This window comes from Sciurus vulgaris, assembly GCF_902686455.1.
Source record: "Sciurus vulgaris genome assembly, chromosome: 10".
Classification (NCBI taxonomy): Eukaryota; Metazoa; Chordata; class Mammalia; order Rodentia; family Sciuridae; genus Sciurus; species Sciurus vulgaris.
In genome coordinates, this window is record NC_136470.1 from 3,383,096 (window position 1) to 3,404,015 (window position 20,920).

Consider the following 20,920-nt stretch of genomic DNA (forward strand, 5'->3'; position numbering starts at 1 on the left):
AGTGTGTGTGTGTGTGTGTGTGTGTGTGTGACATCACTTTTACTCACTAGAAATATATTCCTATTAACAGAGTACCTTCTGAGTCACCTTATTTTGTAAGTAAAAACAACCTGCTGGTAAGTGGAAGACAAGTTAAAGTGCATCCACATCTACTAAAAATAGCATTCGCGCTGCCTTTACAAGATGGATCTATTTCTGAAAGAGTGTGGCAGGGACGGTCAAATATCCCCGGATCGTGAAGGGCCGTGGGATTGACCGCGTGCTGGGCGCCGGCTTGGGCGAGCCAGGGTGGCAGGACCCGTCGGGGAGGCGGGGCCTGCGGGCGGTGTGCCGGGGCTGGTCGGAGGCCCGGACTCTCCAGCACTCTGCCCACGTCTCCGACAGGACGGGCCCTGGGCACAAGGGGCTGTGGTCGTCGGGCTCATCCTAACACTGGCACAGAGCGCCACGCTCCTGCTAGTGCTTGACCGGCGGTGACCTGGGTGGGGAAGGAGGCGCCTGGGTCAGGGGGCAGGCGGGAGCGAGTTCACAGAGCAGGCGGGCTCCGCACCTTTTAAAAGTATTCCTTTAAAACAAACAACACAGCGCGGTGGCCCCTCGCCCAGCCTGTCGGTGCGGAAGGCACTGAGTCACCTCTGGTGGCCTCCAGCACATGCAGGTGTAGAGGGAAGGCTGTTCTCACCCTCCCCAGAAAGTCTGCGTGACAGGGCGGAAAGGCACCCTCGTACATGAAGCTTGGCCGTCTGTCCTAGGCATCAGCCGCAGTAGGGGGCCACCCAGAGACCCATCCTCGCATGCAGCCTGGTCCCTGGTGAGAGCCAGTCTTTGGGGACATGCCTGAGAACAGCCCCTGGCATGTTCAGCATTTGGGCTGGGCCATACCTGGGGGAGGCCCTTCGGCCATTTCTGCAGTTCTCAGGCCCCTCGTGTGGTTGGACTTACCACACTCCTTTACACATGAGGAAACCGAGGCACAGAGAGGCTCGGGAGCTGGCCCAAGATGGCCCAGCAAGGGAGTGGAAGCAGGGGATTTGGGGCCGGTGCCTGGGGCTGCTCTCACCACCCTGCATCCTACTGCCTCTGGTTTCTTGGGGATAGTGATATGCCACCAATCAAGCCCTCATTGATGTACCATCATCCCTGTCCTCTTTCTGGCCACTGAAGGGTGCTTTCCAGGAGGAGAGGCAGCATCTCCAGTTAGGGAGCCCAAAACACCACCGGCACTGACTGCCCTTTGCCACGCTGAGATGACTGAGGGGGGCAGGACACTGACGTCAGCGCCTCGCCTACACCCACCTCCAGGTCGCTGGGCCTCCTCTTCAGAGAACACCTGGTAGCTGAAGTCGTCCAGCTGGATTTTGAAGTCCTTTGTCCGGTCAGTCTGTGGTAGCGCGTGATCAGGAAGGCCGCCACCCCTGCCACCACGGCAAAGCCGGCCACCACGATGAGAATGAGGTAGCCGGTCCCCAGGCCCGGCTTTGCACATGCAGCTGCACCTGTGGTGTGAGACAGGCCCCAGGTGAGAGACCTGTGGGGCCAGGAGGAGGGCAATGCCACGGACAGCAGGACCTGGAATGGCGAGCGCTGCCCACGGCCACTGCTCCTCAAAGCATGACCGGTTTGGTGGGGGCAGCTGGCAGAGGGGAGGCCTGTGTGTGCTGCGGGTGCCGGTGGGTACGCTGCAGTGAGCACGGCTCAGGCGGCCCAGGGACCTGGCTAGCTGTGGCTGCGAGGGCAGAGCACCAGAGAGACAGGAGCGTGCAGCCCGCTCCCCAGCAGCACCACCTGGGCACCCGCACACCCGCCTCCTCCCCGGAAGGGAGGACAAGCGCCCCACAGGTGCTGGTGCACCCAAGTTCACAGGCACTCGCCACGGTAGCTGCAAAGCCAAGCAGCCCTCATGTCTACACATGACTGGGTGGGCCAGTGCCGTCCAGCCACATGAGGGCAGGGAGAGGAGGAGCCCCCTCACTGTACCCGACTCACTGCAGCAGAGGAGTGGAGAGCGTCCCGTGAGCGACAGGCCCGCCCCACACATCGCACAGCCCTGTCTACACAGAGTAAATGCACCAACAAAACCAGAGGCGGAAAGCAGACTGGCAGCTTCCAGGGCCCAGGGCCAGAGAGTGGGGAGACGGGGAACCGGCAGGGAGCTGGCCTCCGGGGAAGACGCGTTGGACTGAGAGAGGAGGTGGAGGCACCGTGAGCCGCTGAGCCGGGGTGTCAGCACCACTGCCCGGTGCTCTGTGAACCTGGCCACACTGCCTGAGAAAGATGCGGGCCTCTGCCAGCCCCCAGCCACTCCAGCACCCCAGGGGATGGACCTGACCACCCGCCACAGGCCCAGCCCGTGAACAGGCATGAGTCCCAAGTGCCTACAGCAGGGTGAGCCGGGGCCCCGGCCACGTTCCCCCAGCCCCTCCGTGCCACTGCAGGGGGGCATCTGCAGCACAGTAGAAGGCCTGTCTGGGATGAGCCTTCCTGGGCGACCAGAGGCCCTCACAACCCCACTTCCCACCTGTGGCGATCTCTGGGCAGTTGCCCAAAGTGGTTGCTGCTCTGGGCCTCCCAGCCCACAGCAGAGGGTGTTGCTGTCCACAGAGTCATCCCAGCCTGCTGCTGGGGCTCCCTCGGGGATGCCTGGACAGTGAGCTGGCTGCAAATGGACAACCATATCTCCCAGGAACAGGAAAATTCTGGAACCTCCTGCCCCACTGCATGGGCCCTGATCTCCCAAGGAACCCAAGACCCCCAGGCCCTGGCCAGCCATTTCCCTGGACAACTGCATGGGTGGCCTAAATCCAGACCCCAGGGGCAGTAGAGTGGGCCCTCCCCTTGGGCTGGGAATAAGCGTCCTCCTGCCAGTACAAGGGGTGTCTGCACTGAGGATGCTGGAGACCAGGACAAAGGTGACAGGCACCAGCTGCAGCTGTGGAGCCAGAGCCAGCCCAGACTGTCCACCCAACAGTAGCCCCTGTCCCACTCCTCCCCAGCTGGGCTTCTGTTGCCTGCCCTGGAATACTCCTGACTGGCCCGCTAAGTCAGGTGGCTCAGAGTGGGGTCCTCAGGCCAGAAGCTGCCCCGACTGGTCACACAGTCCAGGAAGGGCTCCAAGTCCATGCAAGACGCATTAGAAGTGGGGAAGTGTCCATCACAACTTGACTTAGGCTTCGGCAGGTGCGTCCCGTTGTGCAGGGTACCCACCTCTTCAGGTGGCGTGGGTCATACGGGCAGGGTGTGTGTTCGTCCAGGGTGCATGGGGAACTTAAATAACTGCAAAGACACTAAGCTAGGAGGGCTTTTGTAAAGGGGACAGAGAGGGAAAGTGTCAAAGACCCTCCTATCGCCTTCCTGCGCAGGCCCAGGAGGAGCTGGCCTGCCCCGGAATTTAGAGTCCTAGGTCAGTCACTGGGGAGGCCTGGCCTCTTCACTTCTGAGCAGCCTCGGCAATCATTCCAGACCCTCCCACTGGGGGTGTGTGCACGCCGTGGACATCAGCCTAACACTCTGCCCACCTCTTTCAAAGTGGAGCTCTGGCAAGTGTGAATCAGTGGGCCATCGAGTGAGGCAACAGCCGTCAGGATTCCCACAGACTCTGATGCTGATGGACTGTGTGTGGGTAGCACCTGGGAAGGACCAAACGGATTCTACCCCGTGCTGGGTGCTGGATCGTGCCACCACGAGACACTCCAAGACCAGACTCCCAGTGCTGCAGGGTGAGCTTGGTCTGCAGGACGTGACCAGTGAAGCTGAGGCCCTGGGGTTGGCGGCCAATCTGATCCGATTCATGAGCGTTCTGATGAGAGGTGGCCACGCGGAGGCAGAGACACGGAGAGAAGGACACGTGAAGACAAAGGCAGAGACCCACGTAACAGCCTCCAGCCAAAGGACGGGCAGCAACTGCACCTCTGCCGGACTTGGAGTCAGCCCTGCCCCCACTGTGGCTCCAGACCTCGTTGTTCCAGCGACCAGGACACCCGAAGGGCTGAAGTGGAGGACCCCTCTAAGGAGCCAGCCCAGCTCCCTGGGAGCAGAGGGGCATGGACCCAAGGGCTGGAGCAGAGGCCAGCTCCTCCAGACGGCGGCGGTGCAGACTCACACAGTTCCCAAGGTCTGGAGGCTGGTCTTGCTTCTTCCCTTCAGTGGGGGTGACGGTGAAGGCAGGGACGGAGGACAGATACGGAAGGGATCTGGCCTCCAGCCTCTCCTCACTCTGCAGACGCCCATGCTGCTGCGGCTAACGTTCTCTGTTACCCTGTGGCAAAGTCCCCACCTGCTGCCAGATTCCACGTTTAAATTATTTTCTGCATGTTGTGTGATACTATTGACCAAACGAAAGCTAAGACTACAATAAGTAAGAATGGCAAACAAAATGTATCATCCGAGTCCTCGTTTTGAGCCGACCAGTTGCACGCTGTCTGTGCTGGATATGCCAGTACGGTGCCTCCCAGTTACAAATGGCTGACGCCATCCAGCGATTTACACGGGCCAGGCTCTGTGTGAAGTGGGAGTTGTTATCACCCCCAGTTCACAGGTGAGGGAAATGAGGCACAAGGTACTATCCAGCCTGCCCACAGTCACCACGTCATCATCAAATGCCAAAGTCAGGTTTTGAATCAGGACACCTCACAAATCAGCTTCACACAAAGATTTTGCTTCTCCTACAGCCCCATCGGACACTCACAACCTTCTGATGTAGGTTGTGTCTAACCACTACAACTTCCCTCTACAAAGAAAAAGCAGAGTGCCTGGCACATAGTAGATGGATGAAATAGTAAACATGTGGATGGATGGATGAAAGGATGGATGGGTGGATGGGTGGATGGATGGATGGATGGATGGATGGATGGATGGATGGATGGGTGGATGGGTGGATGGGTGGATGGATGGATGGATGGATGGATGGATGGGTGGATGGGTGGATGGGTAGATGGATGGATGGATGGGTGGATGAGATGGATAGGTGGATGGGTGGATGGATGGGTGAATGGACAGATGGGTGGATGGATGGATGGATGAATAGATGGATGGATGGATGAGTGGATGATGGATGGATAGACGGATGGTGGATGGGTGGGTGGGTGAAAGAGTGGATGGACAGATGGATAAATGGATAGATGGATGGAAGAGTTGATGGATAGATGGATGAATGGATAGATGGATGGATGGATGATGGATGGATGGATCGATAGACAGGTGGGTGGATGGATGGGTGGGTGGATGGATGGGTGGGTGGAAGAGTAGATGGATAGATGAATGGATGGATGATGGATGGATGGATGGCATTCAGGAGATTTAGTAATTTCCATTTGACTGCACAACTCATACATCGCAGCCTAACAATCATACTCAGTTCTACTAACTCCAAGTCCAGAGCTCTCCATACTCGTTGCGATGTTCCGTGCAATGCCTGTGAGTGCATGGAAAGGGAATATGGTACATGCTGGGGTCCCAGACTGACAGTTCTCTTCAGCCATTTAAGAAAATGAAGCATGCTGCCTGGCATGCAAATGAGACAGGTCCCGAGGATACCATGGAGCAACTGCCCAGCCAGGTTTGGAACTTGTGCATTTCAGATGCAGAGTGAGAGCTGGGGTCCAAGTCCTGTCCAATGAAGTGTGCTGTCCCAGAACCTAAACTAAACCAGCTGTCCTCGGAGAACCCCTCCATGAGCTTTGACCTAAATGCAAAGATTCTGAGTCCGTGGGCCTGGGGTGTGGCCTGGTAGCTATGTTCTTATTTATTTATTTATTTATTTATTTATTTACTTTAATTTCCCAGATGCTCTGGATGAGAATTGGCAGCCGGGAAACACTAGGAAGGATCTCTTTTCAGCTCCCTCCTGCTTCCTTGCTTCCAAGTCTTGGACAGGACTTGGACCCCAGCTCTCACTCTGCATCTGAAATGCACAAGTTCCAAACCCGGCTGGGCAGTTGCTCCATGGTATCCTCGGGACCTGTCTCATTTGCATTGCCAGGCAGCAGGATGGGGACAAGGAAGAAGGGACAAAGGATGGCTTTTGGATAGTTTTTAAGGAGGGTGCCTCTGAGTGGCCACCACCGTCCCCAGGCCTGTCACTGGCCAGAGCCCACTCCTATGGCCACACCCTAGCTGGCAGGGAGGCTGGGAAACCAGTCCCCTTCCGGGAGCCATTGTGCCAACTACCCCCCCGGGCTCTCTCACTGCAGAAGGGAAGAGAAGGAAGTTGGGGACCTCTGGCAGTTTCTGTCTTAGTACTCAAACCACAAAACCATTATTTTTTTCAAAACAATCTGATCGATCACATTGAAAAGAACTCGTGTTCCTGAAAAACTGATTTTGAGAATATGTGACATGTAATCAGCCGAGGAAGACTCACCCTGGGGGAGAACAGAAACACTGGCTTCTGTTATTGCAGCCTCAGAATAAAACAGCATTTTCACGCGCACCAAGAGTTCGATGCCACCTGTTTGGGCCTAAGCCCTTCCCCTTCACACCACTGCGTCTACCAGGTTCCGAAGCTCGCCCTGGCTCCCCACGGCCCAGCTGAGCAGCTAGGCTCATCCTGTGGCTGACTCTGAGCTTCACCTCCCCATGGGCTTGTGACACAGGGAACCAGGGTCACGCTGGCTCACGGCCCCGAGAGCTAGCTCGGCTGCCGCTGTCTCTATCATCACGGGTCTTTGGGAAGCCCTTTACAGCTCCACGTTTGGAAGCAGTTGCTCTCTGAGCTGCCTGCTGGCGAGTGGGGTGTTTTCTTGTTTATCCAAACCCAGCCGTGGACTCACCTTGCGACCGAACGAGGGGCCCCCAGGACATCTGGTGCACGACGGAGCCTTCTCTGCTTCTCCACAGCCGGGAGTCATGGCAGTTCTGTTGTTTTGTTTGAAAGGAGAAAAGCTTAAAATTAGTTTTGCACAAGACTTCTGGGGCATTAGCCAGCTCTCAGGGTGATCATCTGATAATTCTGTCCTCCAGGTCATCAGGTCACTGGGTGGATGAGTCTAGGAGGGACCTGGGAGACCAGACAGTGGCTCTTCCCAGTGGGTGGTGCCTGGGGCGGAGGAGCAGAGCACACCCACCTGGGCGGTGGAGGGCCTGTCCCTTGGATCCCTCCCTCCAAACAGACCCCGCTGGGTGGAGGCTGAGTCCCCTGTGCATTCTCCACAGGCTACTGGCACCCTCACTCCTCCTAGTGCCTTTGCCTTGTGCCACCAGCTCAATTGCCTGCCATGGGTGGCACTGTGCCCTACAAAATCACCGACTCCGAGGCCCAATGCCGGTCACTGGGACCTTGTCGGGTTCAGGAGCCCGTAGGACAGGCTCTAGTCCAGTGCAGCTGGTGTCCTTATAGGAAGGGAACACTAGACACGGAGACAGACGTGCACAGACGAGAACGACCTCCACAGGCCAAGGAGAGCTTGAGCAGGGAGAGGCCTGGCAGAGGCGTCCTCGCTGCCCAGAAGGAAGCAGCCCTGCTGACACCTTGAAGGTGGACGGTGAGCTTCTGGCTTGTTCTCGGTCCAGTTTGTGGTACCTTGCTACAGCCCCCCTGGAAATGAACATGATGCCATTCTGGAGGATCTAGAAGGATCTATGTCAAGGTCAGACCACACACAGCACAGGACTGGCCTTCCTGCAGAGGGAAGCTTGTGGCTGGTGACCTTCTTTTCACTTCTGAGGACCAAACGGACCGGGTGGGCACACGAGTGTACCCTCCGGGACCTGTCATTCGGAGTCATCTGTTCCCTGTAGGACGGTCTACTATTTGAGAAAAGGTGACATTAACTAAACCGGCCACACACGTTTCTTCTCTTGTGCACAGCCTGCCGACAGGTGTGGGTGGATGAGCTCAGAAACAGGCACCCCCTCCAGAGGAGAGACACACGTAGTCTGAACCAAAGGCCCACAGAGCCATCTCCTGCTGGGACAGGACATGACCACACACATGGTCACTTTGCCTGTGTCCAGTCTAGAGGACAGCTCTGAAGCCTCAGGACTGCAGGGCACCTTGCAAATCCAAAGGTCTGAGGAGGTGAGATCTAAAGCTGTTCGTGCTCCCTGCGTGAATTCTGGGCACGGGGAAGGAAAACCCACCACCACCTCTGGTGCTTGGCAGTGCTCGTCGACGTCGCCAGACCACACTCAGTGAGGCCAGACTTTACACCTGAGCCTTCAGCTAGCCACCTTGGGAGGAGACTCGTCGCTGCCGGGACAGCCAGCTGAATAGCACAGCCTTGAGGTTTGTTGGCCAATGACACACCCATGTGCCCGAGCTCGCCCGGGCCCTCCCCCAGTGCTGCCTTCTTCCAGGGCCAACCTGCAGGGCCCAGCGTCCCCACTCAGATGTCCCTGAGCGCCCGCTCTTATTAGCAGAGCTGCTTCCTCATAACATACAGATTTGTGCCGGCCACAAGTCAAGGAGCACAGACACTTACAATCCTGCACGTGGCTCTGGGGGACTCCACGCAGACACGCAGCCGGCAGTGCAGGTAGACCACGGAGTTATTGATAAAGGAGAAGACCCTCAGCTTGAATTGGGCCTTGCTGGAGTTGCCGTTCTCAATCACACTGGTGTAGGTGTTGGGGACGGGGCAGCTGAGGGAGGAGACAGGCTTCTCAGCATAAGCAGCCCCCACTATCCATCTGCATCCCCCAGGCTTCGTGGGGGTCACCAGGTCCCCTGAACCCAGGTCCACATCAGCGTTGGCCTGGAGATTCCAGGAGTCCCTGGCAGGCGACAGGGCCAGGCAGGCAGGGGTGCAGCCTCCCCCTGAGCCCTACCTGTTATTAATGAAGCCGAAAGTGAGGGGGTCGCCCGCGTTGCTGGAGGGGGTCGCCCAGCACTCCGTGAGGACCACCTTGAGCTGGCTGGTCTGCCTGTAGAGCCCCACTTGGATCTTGACGTAGTCACTGGCAGACACACTGTGGTTTTGAGGTATGGGAGAATCTCCAACGAACAGCTGCATTTTGGTGACAAAATTCCCAGCGCCATGGAGGTCCTCAAGGACAGTGTGGAGCCTGCGGGAGGGAGCAGCCTCAGGGGGCGCCCTCTGCCACATCCTTGACCCACGCCCCCCTAAAGCAGCTCTGAGGAAGGGTGGAAATGGAGGAGGACCCTCCGTGAGAGCAGACGGGGGCTGTGTGTGCAGAGCTGGCCTCCTGGGTCAGACCCCAGCTGTGGGCAGAGACTCCTGGGCAGAGGGGAGGGGGCCTCGCAGCAGGCAGGGAAGGAGCCCCAGGAGTGCTATGTGGAGGCTGTGGGCCCTGCAAGCAGGAGGCCCGGCCTCTTTGCTGCTTGGCAAGGGGTGCAAACTTAGCCCTCTGGCTAAGCCTAAATAGGACTGAGGCAGGAATTTGGGAAGCTGCTAGCATTAATCAAATCCCAGCCACTGTCTATTTGCATAGTTAGCCTCAAAGAAGGGTCTCAAATGGTTGACACCGTGAAGACCTCTAAGATCAGGTGCTAGGGAGAAGCCAGAGCCATAGCAGCCAGTGGCCTGCCACTCACCCCCACTCTGGAGCATAGCCTAAGGATGTCAGGAGGTCATTCCGGAAGGTACAGTGGATGGGGCTGAGGATCTTCAGGTGGTGGATGATACCCTCCGGGGAGAGGTCACTCCTCAGCACGGTCCTCACCACGGTGTTTGTCAGATTCTGGGCACAAACAGGGAGGCAAGTGAGCTCCCAGGGCCCAGCAGGCCCCTGCGTGAGCCGTGGGCCTCAGCTCTGGGTGCTGGGAAGCTTACCCCCAAAGGTGTAAGCCCCTGACTACTGTTCCCTGAAGTGAACTGCCGAGGAGAGCGGGGAGTCTTGGCTTCTGCTTCTAGCCGTGACCCCCCCGAGGGAGGGGAGGCAGAGCCGGCCAGCTGTGCACAATCCCTTTCATTGGCGCAGGTAAGTCCTTGGAGAAGGCTTAGCTTCTGACAAATCTCAAAAGCCCTGGAGAGCTCCTGTACACTGGAGCCGGGCCGCACAGAGGGAACGGAGTGCTCTTTCTCAAAGTGCCCTGAACCTGCGCAATGCAGCTGTCACACCAGGTCTTGTCGGGCTGAGAACTTGGGCCTCCATCTCCAGGCCCCACCACCATCCCGTAGGAGACAGTGACTCGGCGGAGCAGCTGGTGTGTGCCGCGCCCCGTGGGCTGTGGTGGACCCAGGCCTCTGTGGCTCGCACCTTAACGTCTGCCCTACGCTCCCGAGGCCAGTGCTCGCTTGGGCCCGAGGAGCCAGCTGCCACCTGCCACGGCCACCTCTCACCCAGCAGGCAGACCTGTGGAGAGCTGCCTGGCTCCCCTCTGCGGCCCACACCCCGCAGGAGCCCTGAGGCTGGGGCTGCCGCTCGCCTCCCCAATGAGACTCCCCCAAATCTTGAGGAAAAAGAAAAAAAAATCCAAAAAACTCTTCTTCAGTGTGCGAGTTGGGAGCGGGGGACTCTGCAGCCACTGGGATCCTGCAGGTGGCTCCTCAACCCAGGGCCTTCAAGGAAACGGAGTCACGCTGGACGCCGCCGTGCTTGCATACAAACACTCACTCTGCATGGCCTCCGCTCCAGGCGGACCCCACCTTCCCGGCCCCCCGCAGCCCCAGCTGCTGGTGTCCGGCACACTCCGCATCCACCACGTTGCCATTTGGATCTACCTCTCCTGTCTGTGCCTCTGCCTGGCCTCTGGACTCTCCCTGCCTCCCCTCCCCTGGGTTGAGTCCTTGATCAGCCCCAGGGTTGGAGTCTGAGGTCCTCCTCAGGATGTCCCCTGTCAGCCTCCAGCTGTCACCCCCTGTGCCTGTGGCTCTTGGTTTCATCTGCAGCCCTCCTGTCCCTCTGAGCAAGCATCCAGGCTCCAACCAGGAGTGCCTGAGGTGAAGGTCCCGCCAACCTCCTGGCCCTCCAGGCACTGGGCAGAGCACAGGGCACCGCCCCTCACCCTGGACCCGCAGACCCTGCTGAGCCACCAGCCTCACCCTAAATGTGGCTAATGTGCCTGGGCCCAGGGTCAGGGGACTAAATGTCACTGTGCACACACGACACCCAGTCTGCTCAGGGCCTGTGACCCTGCCCCACCCCTTTTTCTAGAAAACAAGACCTCAAATTGCTACAAGGCCTCCAAGGACAAAGGCCAGGCCCCCTGGTTCATGCCCTGATGTCAGGACCTGACTTCCCCGGTGAGGATGTCCTTCTGGCCCTCAGCTCCTCGGTCAGCTGCCGTGCCCCTGCCCAGCCATCCCCTTAGTCCCAGCTCTAACACAGCTGTCCCTGCCCTGTGGGAAGTCCACCCTTCCAAGCATGCTGCCAGCTCCGGGCCCAGCAGCCGCCCGGTCTGAACCACAGCTGAACTTCTCCACGAGCTCTCTGTCTCCTTAAGGCCACTGCGGCCACCTCCCCTCACCCCACAGGACCACGTGGGCCTCCCTTTCCCAAAGGGCTCCCCTCGCCTGCACTGGTGGCTCAGTGCAGAATCCTCCCTGCCAGAGGCTCTCTTCCCACCCAAAGCTGACACAGCCATCTGTGGAGGCCACAGCCCTCCACAGAGCTTCCGGCAAGGGCCCGTCCCCACAGCCAGCCTGAGGGTCCCCTGTGCTGCTGTGTCATCTCTGAATGGCCGAGATCCGGTCACAGATCGGGGGACAACCCTGCATGCCCAGGGCTTGGCCCTCAGCTAGACTCAGGGAGGACCCAGGTGTCCCCCAAACAAGCTTTGTGTTTGAAGGGAAAGAAGAGGTAGAGAGAGGGAGGATTCATGTGACCTGGAGACCACTTCCAGGAAGCAGGGCCTGGGTATCCCAGGACCTCTGGGTCCGGTCACCCGTGGGGCAATGTGCACCCAGCTGCGAAGGTCTCCAGCCCAGGAAAAACCACTTTCCCAGACCAGGTCCCTCGCCCAGAGCCTCGAGGCCCCTGGAAGACCTGGAGCCATGTCCTCCAACAGAGCCGTTCTGACAAATGCCACCAACATCCCCACCCACACAATGGACATGCACACTCACCCAACACACTCACCAGCAAGCACACTCACCATACTCACTCACACATGTGTACGTATGTACAGACACTTCCACACACACACGACACCACACACACTCACACATTAACAACACACCGCCTTCACTCACACACGCACAGTTGTACCCAGGCCAGTTACACCTATTTTCCTGTTCATGCTCAGATTCATGCACACAATCATACACACCTAAACACACATAGCCATGCACAACAGACAACCACACTTGTGGTGTTTACATGTATGTGCACTCACACACCCATGTGTAAAACACACTGTATTCACACAAACATATTTGCATACACACATGCACAGGTATGCATATTAACATGTGTTCACACAGATACGTGCTCACACACAGATCTATTCAGAACACATTCAGCCACTTGCTTGGGCACAGTGTGCACACTCACAGATGTACCAAACACAGTCACACATGTGAACACGATTTCACACACACAGCGGCCCACACACATCTGCACACATTGCTCCATTTGGGTGGGAAGGTCCTTGTGCTGAAGGCCCAGTGCCAGCCCACAGTGCCACTGGAAGGGGGAACCTCGAGGAGGTGGCCCCCGGGGGCGACGTGGGGCTTGCCCTTGAAGAGACGCTAGCCCCCAGGCCTTCCTCTCGCCCCTTGCTTCCCAGGGCTTTGCCCACCACGAGGCAGCTTTGCCCACCACCACAGGCCCCTGCCATCACATTCTGCCTCGCCACAGGCCCAAGAGCAATGGCCAGCCATGATCTGAGACCTCCTAAACTGTAAGCCAAAATAACCCTTTCATACTTAGCTGATTTGCCTCAGGTACTGCCGCGGTGATGGAAGTCTGACTAATACTCACACACTCATTCATACCTGTGCATAGGCACGTTCATACATACACATGTACATGACTATTCACACTACACACAGGCATATTCACACACGTGCATACCTGCACACGTGGAGGTGCTTATATATGCATATGCATATTCACATGTATGCACACATGTGTGCTCACACATACACACACACATGCACAGGAATATCCTCACACATGCGCATGCATGCACACATGTCTGAGCATATGCATAGGAGTGTTCACCATATGCGAACACATGTACACTCGTGTATACTCACACACACACAGGTATTCGGACACGTGCACACGTGTCTGCACTCACATCCCCACATGGCGCCTGGCTTTCCTGCCTTTTTACCCTGCCTCTCCGTCCCGCCCACACCGGGAGCACTTGCTAAGCCCCGACACGGAGGGACCCCCGGCCCTTCGCTCCAGAAGGGATCTCCTTCCTCTGTCTCTGGCGCAGGCTGCTCCCCAGCTAAGAGTTAGGCTGACCCACACCTCCTCCACTGGATTCCTGTGCGTGGAGTCGGGCGGCTCAGCATCCAGGATCTTGCCTGGTCCCCCAGGCCAGATGACCACCCTCCCCTTACGAGGTCCAGACGACTCGCAGCCCCCTGCACCTCCCTGTGCATTCCACGCCCGGCCTTACACTGTGCACAAGGGTCCCGCACTCTCCCCAGCTGGCCACCAGGAGCACGTGGGTGCTGTTGCTGCTGCTCACGTTGCAGGAAGGTTGTCCCAGGTACAGGGAGGACTCGGGGATGGCCTCCTGCTGCAGGAAGCGTCTCCGGATGGCAATGGCCACCTTCTCAATCTCACAGAGCACCCTGACTGCGCCAGTCAGGTTCAGCCGTGGGTGCAGGTCCTGGGGGGCTGGCCTGGCGCCACCTGGCATGAGGGCAGCCTTGGTCCCAACTGGCATGGGGGGACGCTCTGGGCTGGGGGCCTGGGTCAAGTTGCCAGGAGAGCCACCTGCAGACACAAGGAGACCAAGGGAAAGGGTGGGTCTCCGTGGGGCTGACCTGGGCTGGGGAGAAACAGCTGGGGAGTCACTGCTCTCTGCAGCAACCATGCCTGGGGACTGCTTGCTGAGCCACAGTGACACACAACATGCTGTGCAGCCAGCTGCTGGGCTTGCCCTGGGTGCCTGGGGTTGGGGACCTGAGGGGATAATACTGGGGATGTGCCAAGCCCATGGGCAGGGAAAGTCACCTGTCCCCGGAGGCTGGAGGCCAACTGCTAATGGGCCATGCGGCCTCCCTCCAGGACCCGCACCCTCCCACCCCTGCTCTGGACCCTCCTGCCCCGACACCCTGCCAGGAGTCTGTCAGGGCCTCCCACACATGCGTCCGTTCTCAGGGTGCCCATACTCATAGAGCGGACCCCAGGCTTTGCTCAACAGGCCTCGTGCCCTCCTTCCTGGCCCTGTTGGCCCCTGCTAGCCTGGAGACTGCCTTCCTTCATCTCAGGTGGGGTTCACCTAGTGCCCTGCAGCTTCTCCCACCTCTTGGATGCAGAGCGAATGGCTTCTCCTACAGCCGCCCCACCCACCACCCCAGCACGTTGTCCTGTAGCCACCCAGACTAGGTGCTTGGGCCTCGTCCACCTTTAGCAGCCCTGTCCTGCTCAGTGACCACCCACCACACCCCATCCCCCTGTCTCCACCTTACCCCCTGCCAAGTGCCACCTTGGCTATTCCTTAAGACCAGCCCAAGACACCTCTTCCAGCAAGCCCTCCCTGACCACACTCTGGTGGGAAACAGGTTGGTCTCTGTGCCTCCCGTTTCTACCTTAAGCAGAGCATGTTGCACATGTCCTGTTATGTAAATGACCATCTCCCATCTCTGAAAATAAGAGTAGGAAGGAACGTGCACACACGCCCCCCACACAGGAAACTCGCTCCAGCACATCACAACCGTGTTGACCTCGCTGGGACAACAGCCCATTGCGAATGAGTGTCCTTGAAGAACAGGTCGTGGGGTGGTATTCTGGAAAGGGGGTCATGACACTATCACCTTCGCAGCGTCTTCCAGAATGTTCCACACGGGAGTCCGGGGCACCTCCCTGGCAGCGGCAGGTGAAAGACCCCAGGGTGTTCTGGCAGGATGTCCCAGGCACACAGTCGTCTTCCTGCCTCTCACACTCGTCGTAATCTGCAAGGCGTTTAGAGAACAGAACAGGAGACATCCCCAGGGCTGCGGGGGCCATGGGGAGGCTTTGCCAGGCTGGCGGCTCATACACGGCCCCGGGGAGAGCAGGTCTCAGAGGCAGAACTGAAACGCCCCAACAGGAGCAGACCTGGGCGTGTGGCCAGCTCTGGACAGCACGGGCTGCTGGGAGCTGCTGTCGGGGTGTCTGCAGAGGCTGCTGTGCAAGGAGGCAGCCCGAGGGGAGGGGGGCTGGCAAGGCAGGGCCGGCCCCCAACCTCGGCACCACAGGCCTGCGTCTCACCAACTCTCCTCCTGCCTGGCTACTCAGCCACAGGCCTGCTGCAGAAAATGGAGGGAAACAGGAAAGCAGAGCACAGAACACGGAACCCCATAGGGCTTGCTGGCCTATTTCCACCTGGTCTCTGAAGACAGACGCCAGGCCGGCCCAGCTCCAGGGAGAGCATTCGCCTGGGCTGGGTAAGGCCCTGGGTCGCAGCCTCCACCGACACCAAGTACGTGCTGCCGCTTCCCTTCACGTCTTTCTAGCACCTTCCACCCCAACAGGCCTCGTTTTCATAATCGACGACGACAGACTACAGGGACGTGATTTAGTACATTTCCTACCCCGGGACTGTGGGTTATTTCCAGTTCTTTTGCTTTTAAAGTAACCCTGAAGATGCATATGTTGCATGAATAGTGGCCCAAACTGAGTTGTTTTCTCAGGACAAAGTCCTAGCAGTGACACTCTAAAGCCAAGGTGGAGGCCCTTCTGTGCAGCGCTTGCCGTCTACCGCTGGTTGATTCCTGAGACGGGGGAGCAAATTCCACCCTGGCAAATGCCTGCAGCCCTGCTTCATGGCACCTGCACTAGAATCCGCCCATCGCATCATCAAGAGTCTCCACTTGTGATTTGAAAAGCAAAGAGAGCATGTCACGTCACCAGCAGTGCCTTTGGTGACATGCCTTTGCCAGCACTTTGTGTCTTCTTGTATGGGTCTCTTTGGGTCCCTCCTGCGCCTACCCATAGGGTTCTTGCTATTTGCTGCCTGTTTGTATGATCTCTCTATATTTAGGATGCTACTCCCCATCAAATTATTGAACATATTTTGGGCTTGCTGCTCACTTTATGATGGGCCTTTATTTTACTTGAGGTAGAAGATTTGGGTCTTCAGGCCTGGGGTGTAACTCAGCGGTAGAGCATGGGCCCAGCATGCACAAGGTCCTGTGTTCAACACCCAGCATCTCAGGAAAAAAAACTGCCTATTTATGTAGTCGAGGATTTCAGCCTCTTTTCTGGAAAGCCGATTTTCTTTGGTAAATTCTTCTCATTCCCAAAATCAGAAAATATTAATCCTCAATTAAGAGGTCTTAAATTTTTTATACACATAACTAATAGCCATTTAATATTTATTTGTTTTCTTTCTCGCTCGCTCGCTCTCTTTTTTTTTTTTTTTTTTTTTTTTTTTTCAGTACCAGGGATTAAACCCAGGGGTGCTTAACCACTGAGCCACATCCTCAGAACTTTTATATTTTATTTACCGGGTCTCTAAGTTGCTTTGGGACCTCGCTGAGGCTGGTTGAACTCACAATCCTCCTGCCTCAGCCTCCCAAGCCCCTGGATTATAGGCATGCGCCCCTGTGCCCAGCTCGTCCTTTCTTTTCAAGCATGATCAAGAGAAGAAGCTATTGCATCTTCTCCCTGCTTTTCTTACCCATTGCCCCACTCCTGGGAGCCCGCCTAGGAGGAATCTGGCTGCTCTGAGGGACTCGCCTCCCTCAGCCCACAGAAGCGGGCAGCAGCAGTGGGGCCGGGCAGCAGCCAAGACAGCTCATCCCTGGGTCTCTGCAGGTTCACCTGAAGATGTTTCCAACCCTAAGCCTAGGCAGTCGTCGAGGCCATCAGGACAAGGAGGGTCCGGCTATGGCGCACTCAGCTAGTTCTGGAGCAAGGCCACAGGAGGAGGCTCATGGGCACACCCCCCCAAGCCAGCAGCCGGCTCTTGCTGCCCCAGTTCTGAACTTGGGGGAGGTCCCCGTTGTGCCTAGCCTCCACATACCCCATATGGAGGCCCCGCCTCGGCTCCCTTCCAGCAGAGACGCATTCTGAAGGGCGGAGAGGAATGCAGCAGACACCTCCCTGACATCCAGGTCCACCATCACCAGCAAGTCAAACTCCACCACGCCGCCGCCCTTGGCGATGCTGGTGACGTCCACTCGGATCCCGCCGGAGTCCATGTGCTGGCGCAGCGTGGCTGGCAAGGAGTCCCCCACCTTGAGATTTAAAAACCGTGTGAGAAAAGTGGGGTTCAGGACACGGGCCACAGGTCCTAAGGGCAGGTCCTCCTGGGATCCTGCCCAGCTGCACAGCTGGCGCACAGCAAAACCGCCAAAGCTACAGGCCTGCTCTGGACTCCTTTCCCGTCTGCAAAGACCCTTGCAGCACGAACCCCTGCGAGTGTCTGTGATAGTGAGAGGGGTCCTGCTACTCCCCCAGACCCGTAGGCAGGTCAAGCGGGGAGCGGGTGCACAGGTGGGGGCCCACCTGCAACCTGGCGGGTAAGGCATCACAGAAAGCCTGCGACCCAGCTCAGAGATACAGAGGCAGGGCCCTGAGCGGAGGTCATGGGGAGCCACCGACCCCTTGCTCCCAACGCTGCAGGATACCTCCCCTTCTGCCTTCCCCCCAAGTGCCCAAGCTGCTTCCCCAAGTGCATCTCCAACAGCCTCAGCAGGACAGGAGGTTCCCACCTCTGGAAGGCTCGCCGTGACCTCCTGTTATTCAGGGTAAAACTACACATTACACCGTCGTTCCATTCCAGCCCATCGTGGTCAAAATGCCCAGAAAGACCCACGACCTCACAATAGCGCTCACCATTCACAAAGTGCCAATCTCTGGGAAAGGGCACCCCCAAGACTCCCCTCACAGAGGACCACCAGCTGCAGAAGCTCGAGATGCCCACTCATGGATTTACTTCCCCACCTCCGAGCCACCCAGGGGAGCAAATCCACTGTCCCCTATCAGAGGCCAACCGCCCAGAAAGACCCTCCCGCATCTGCCTGAGGTTGGCTCAGGTAGCTGCTGTCACTACGGATATCCACGTAACGATGGCCCCGGCTTCCTAGCAGACATCTGCTTAGTCCTGAGTCACTGTTACCCCGTCAGGAGGCCCTGCCAGGAGCGGAGGATGAGTCAGGTGCCTCATTAACCCATCGCCTCCCCAAATTCGCCTTCAAGTTCTGCATAGTCTTGTCACACGATTATCTGCCATCCTGAGAGTCCAGAGCTCAGAAAACCAAACACAGGAAAAGAAGGACATGGCTTAAAGGGGAAAGGTGACCCCAGAAGCCTGGCGTGGAGACGAGCTTGCCCGTCCAACCTCCAGGCCTCCAGGCCACCAGGAAGGGTCAGAGTGTGTGACTACCCCTCGTCCAGAGGAGTGGTGAGCTCCCCACTGAGCCACCACAGGAGCTGAGAGTCCCAGGATAGGGGAGGCGGGACCCCAGGTCCCCACAGTTCCACGGGACCGGCTCCCAGAGGCAGCGTCCATGTACCAGCTGGGCTGCCTGCCGAGGGGTTGAACGGAATCACCTGTCACACCCACTACTGGGTGGCGCTGCCGGCCCCTCTGCTCTGGCAGAGCTAAAAGGTGAGATTGTCAATGCGGGACAAGAGGACTAGAGAGGGAGCCCTGCACCCCACCTTCAAAACCAGTCACCCTGACCAAAACACGGAGATCTCTCTCTCGCTACGTGGTGACAGCATACCCTTCCAAGGAATACGCCTGCTACGGCGGGAAGAAGCACACGAGTAGGAAACGATCTCTGCAAAGGCAGGTGACCCAGCACCATAGCGCCACAGCAGCACGAGTCATAATGGACGAGAGGAAGCAGACCCCCGCCCATCAGTGATGTCTGCACAAACAGGGTGTGGTCCTCCCGGGACTGGCGGAACCCAGCCCCAGAAAGGAGGGCTCCTGGATGAACCTTGGAAGCATGAGCCAAGGGAAAGGAGCAGACGGTGCCACCTGTGGTGAGCTTCCAGTCCACGAGCGTCCAGAACAGGCCACCAGAGACGGAAAGCCCATCAGTGGTGTCCAGAGGCCGGGGCAGTGGCACACAGCAGGGACTGCGTTTCTCTTCAGAGTAATGAAAATGTTCTGGAATTAGATAGTGGTGATGGTCGTATGATCTCGCAAATATAGTGAAAGTATGTGCTTTAAAAAATATGAATTTCATAGTATGTGAAATAGATCTCCGTTTCTAAAGGTCTTTGTTTGTATGTTTGTTTGTTTGTTTTTAAGCAGGGGAGGGCCTTTCTGCTCCACAGCGTGCCTGCAGGAACAGCAGTGTGAAGCCAGGGTGTGCAGGGACAAGGTCTCCTTCTCCGGATGCACCTGCGCTGGGCGGGTGGAGGCCAGGGCCAGAGACTGGAGCACCCTTGGCCTCCCAGAAGGAAATGAGGGCCTGCCCACGACTCACCACCCTGAGGAAGCGCTGAGTGCCGCCTGCGTGGCACAAGGATTCTGAAAGCCCGGCGTTCGCCAGTCGCACTCTGCCACGGAGCTTCTGTGCAGCTGCAGGACGGAGAACAGGCGTGTTTCCAACAGCAGTGCTGCAGGTAGGTGGCATTGTCATTGCCACATTTCCATGTTGGCCAGAGCACCAAGCAAGGCCGAGCTGCGCGCCACAGAGGAGCCCAGCCCTGGCCCACCAGGCTCCAGAGTGCGTGGGACAAGCCTGAGCATGGGGAAGAACCTTCCAGGGGCTGCAGGACGAGCTCAGCCCTGCCACTCTTCCCGCTCAGCTGTCTCCCTCTGGGCTGTCACCTGCACACCTGTTCAGGCAACTTGCCTGCAAGCCAGGACAGCTTTGAGGGCAAAGGGAGACTCCAGTAAGTAATTAGGCCAGGGCCGCTGTGTAGACCAGCCGTCCCGGGGAAACCAGGACACAGGGGTCTGCCAGGCCTCTGCTTGTCGGCACAAAGTGGTCACGTTCCCCTCCCTTCACAGCCCCTCGGCTCGCTGATGTGTGGTGCCATCTGAACCTTCGCCCTCCATGGAACTTCTAGGACTACACAGGACATGGCCTCACCCAGGGACACCATCGAGAGGCGTCCTGGCTTTCAGCACACAGACACATCCATCCTTGTTCAGTCTGTCACCAAATATTTGTGAAGCGCCCCTTACACGACAGGGCATCTAGCAGTAAGGGAGGACAAGCTTCTCCTCTTGGGGGGCTTGAAGTGTGTCCTCTGAGAGCTGCTCGGTCTTAATACGAACCACAAAGCTGTGCAGCTGCACCTTCCTGGATGAACCTCAAGCCCCATGTCCTTGGGGCCACCACTGTCACTGCCACGGATCCAGAGCTGTGACAGGTGGCATGTGCAATCTGATCTAAAAGCCACCAGAGCAGGACAGGTGCACAGGTGAGAGCGATGTAGACCCAGCCTCAGGCACAAGGGTCACACGCCCACGTACATTTTGTACCTCCAGAGTGAGGGAGAGCAGTAGGGACCCAGCTTCAGTTCTCAGACTTGGAGGCCACCCTGCCTGACCGTCCAACTGATGCTGACTTCCCTCTTCTCGGCGGCCATGAGCTCACACAAGCAGCACCTTCACAAACCATGCTGCACTGTCACCCCCCCAGCACAAGGCTGACCAGGACAAGCAGAGCACAGAGCTATGCTCCCTGCACCCCAGCAGGTCATCTGCAGTCCACCCAAAGACAGGGCCGCCGCCGTGGAGACCCTGCACCCACGCTTGGGAAGCTCCCTGGGATGTGAGGACTCACTGCAGAGTCACACAGATGAGTCACGAGTTTCAGAACATACCAGGTGACAGGCTAATGGGGAACAGAGAAGGCCCTCTACTGTGCTCAGGGACAGGGGCCTGCTCCCACGTGCCAGAGCCCGTGCTTGGTATGGCCTGACTCTATCTATCCCTGTCCCT

The 20,920-nt window shown here is 57.9% G+C and overlaps 1 protein-coding gene across 1 annotated transcript in view; it reads right to left on the reverse strand.

Moving 5' to 3' along the window:
* Window positions 1-362: 362 nt before the first annotated feature.
* The window catches only part of UMODL1 (uromodulin like 1), a gene marked incomplete at its 5' end in the record, with an annotated part of 45,123 nt that continues 24,565 nt past the window's right edge, over window positions 363-20,920 (reverse strand). The window contains 10 exon segments of the mRNA XM_079155067.1: window positions 363-478; window positions 1,297-1,496; window positions 6,768-6,852; window positions 8,418-8,577; window positions 8,764-9,000; window positions 9,491-9,636; window positions 13,472-13,794; window positions 14,838-14,975; window positions 17,030-17,243; window positions 19,452-19,546. Coding sequence (XP_079011193.1) covers window positions 422-478; window positions 1,297-1,496; window positions 6,768-6,852; window positions 8,418-8,577; window positions 8,764-9,000; window positions 9,491-9,636; window positions 13,472-13,794; window positions 14,838-14,975; window positions 17,030-17,243; window positions 19,452-19,546 — 1,655 coding nt within the window. The 3' untranslated portion in view covers window positions 363-421.